This window comes from Carlito syrichta, unplaced genomic scaffold (genome assembly GCF_000164805.1).
Source record: "Carlito syrichta isolate Samal-C Ts95f unplaced genomic scaffold, Tarsius_syrichta-2.0.1 Scaffold115737, whole genome shotgun sequence".
NCBI classification, from domain to species: domain Eukaryota; kingdom Metazoa; phylum Chordata; class Mammalia; order Primates; family Tarsiidae; genus Carlito; species Carlito syrichta.
The window spans coordinates 1-2,097 of NW_007059833.1; the positions used below are offsets into that span (position 1 = coordinate 1).

The window sequence follows — 2,097 nt, forward strand, 5'->3', positions numbered from 1 at the left end:
GGCGGGCGGGGCCGGGGCTCCCCGTGGAGGGCGGGGCTCCGGGGCCAAGGGGCCGGCCGGAGGGTGAGGCGAGGGCGGGTGGCAGACTCACGCCAGGCGCCGTCCTGCCTCCTGGGACTTGTAGATGTTGCAGGTGTGCAGGGGCCCCGTGTGGCCCGCCGCCTTGCACAGCGCCTCGTGGAACTGGAACTGGATGATGAAACTGACGAAGTACCTGCGGCGGGAGGAGCAGCTGGGGGTGGGTTCCTCATCCCTGCCTGCCCGCCCCTCCCACTGCCCTCAGGGCGAGCTGCTTTTGGCTTTGCCAGCGCAGACGCCCCGGAAGGGCCTCTCCACGGGCCCCGGGGCGGCATGGGTCAGGGCTCGGTTCTGAAGATTCGGCAGGCGGCTGTGGAGGCTGTGAGGACGCCCCGTGCAAGCAGAGGCCGGGGGCTGCTGGTGGCCACGTGGCTGTAGCCGGGCCGCCAGCCCCACACGATGTGCCGGAAGTCCCGTCAGAGCCAGTCCAAGCCTGGAGAGCTGGCGAGCATCCCGAGCCAGCGTGCAGGCCCCGTGCGTTCTGGGCCCGTGCGCACTCATGCCCTGGCCTTTCCCACAAGGGTCTGCAGAGGCTGCTGGCCAGACAGGGGGTGCTTTCCCGGAGTTGCCCAGTCCCCTCTGCCCACCCTTCTGGAGCACTGTCAGTGCCACCCTCGGAAGGCGACTGTGGCTCAGGCAGCTCTGGGCGAGCAGGGACCAGCGGGGGCTTGGGAGACCTCTCCGGCCGGTGGCCTGGGGATGGCCCTGCTGCCTCTGAGCAGGCGCTCTCCCTTCCTGGACGCTGGGGGACAGACGTCCATCCCACTGTCAGTCCTCAGGTCTGGACTCTGTGCATTGGGCCAGGCGCCGGGACGGCACACGGGCATGGTGGGCAGGGGCCCTGCCCTCACTGGCCTCACAGGGGCCACAGGAGGCCAGGACAGAGGTGGCCACAGCCCTTCTGAGCCTCCGCTGCCCTCTGCACCTTGGCTGCTGGGCGGCCCAGGCACCTGGGATTCCAGCATGGGGTCTCCCCAGCCCCCAGTCTCCCAAGAGGCCTCGGATCCCACACAAGCCTTGCTGGCCCTCAGCAAGCGCTGTCCCTGGCACACGGAGGGAAAGGGCAGCGCAGGGCACAGTCTGTGGGCACGTGACGCGAGCCCCGGTTGTTGGGGCCTTCCAGTGAGGAGGGGCCCACATGACGGTGGGGTTGGGCCCTCCCCACAGGTGTGTAAGAACGCCAAGAGGCTCACCCCTGCACCTGGTGGCTCAGGGCCCACAGGTGAGGGATGGAGGCTCACGGGCATTTGGGATTTTCTCAAGGACACCAAATAGTGGCGACAAGGTTTGAGCCCAGTCCTGTGTGGCCCCAGCCCGTGACTGTGACCCTCCCAGCGACCCGGCCTCCCAACGCCACTGGGCGTCTAACCCTGGGTTTTGGTGAGTAGAAGAGACTTCCAAGTAGGAAAAGATTCGCAGTCTTGTTTTAAAGAAAAAACAGGCTGGGCACGGTGGTTCACGCCTGTCATCCCAGCACTCCGGGAGGCCAAGGCGGGAGGATCACTTGAGCCTAGGAGTTCGAGACCCGCCTGGGCAACATAGCGAGATCTTGTCTCAGTGAAAACAAATAAAATAAAAACAAAATAGAATGATGGTGCTCACTGGTAGAGCAGTGAGTCAAAATAAAATGAAAATAAAAAACAAAGCAGACGGACGGTGCTCTGCCGTGACCCAGCCTGGCTTCTGTGACCGTTAGCGACGAGGAGGGTGAGCCTCTGCCAACATCCGCGTGTTGAGGGACGCGCCTGTCGGTGGGGCAGCAGGTGTATGGGCCAGGCACAGGGGGCGGTGTGTCACGTGACCCTCCCCCCTACGGCTGCCCTGAGCGGAGGGGGACAGCTGCCACGTAAGGGGGCAGGCACGGCGCTGAGTCCACGGCGCAGCCCCCATCCCCGTACCTGATGTAGGGCACGCCTGCAGGAATGTGGAACTTGGCCCCCGGGTCAAAGTCCCCTTGAGTCCTGGGCACCGGGGGGCAGAGACCCTGATACTTCAGCCTACCGGAGACACAGCAGGGAG

General features: G+C 65.4%; 1 protein-coding gene across 1 annotated transcript in view; it reads right to left on the minus strand.

The window, feature by feature from the left end:
- Positions 1-91: 91 nt before the first annotated feature.
- The window catches only part of LOC103276418 (angiotensin-converting enzyme-like), a gene marked incomplete at both ends in the record, with an annotated part of 3,545 nt that continues 1,539 nt past the window's right edge, over positions 92-2,097 (minus strand). The window contains 2 exons of the mRNA XM_021706610.1: positions 92-214; positions 1,977-2,085. Coding sequence (XP_021562285.1) covers positions 92-214; positions 1,977-2,085 — 232 coding nt within the window. The remainder of the gene's footprint in view (positions 215-1,976; positions 2,086-2,097) is intronic.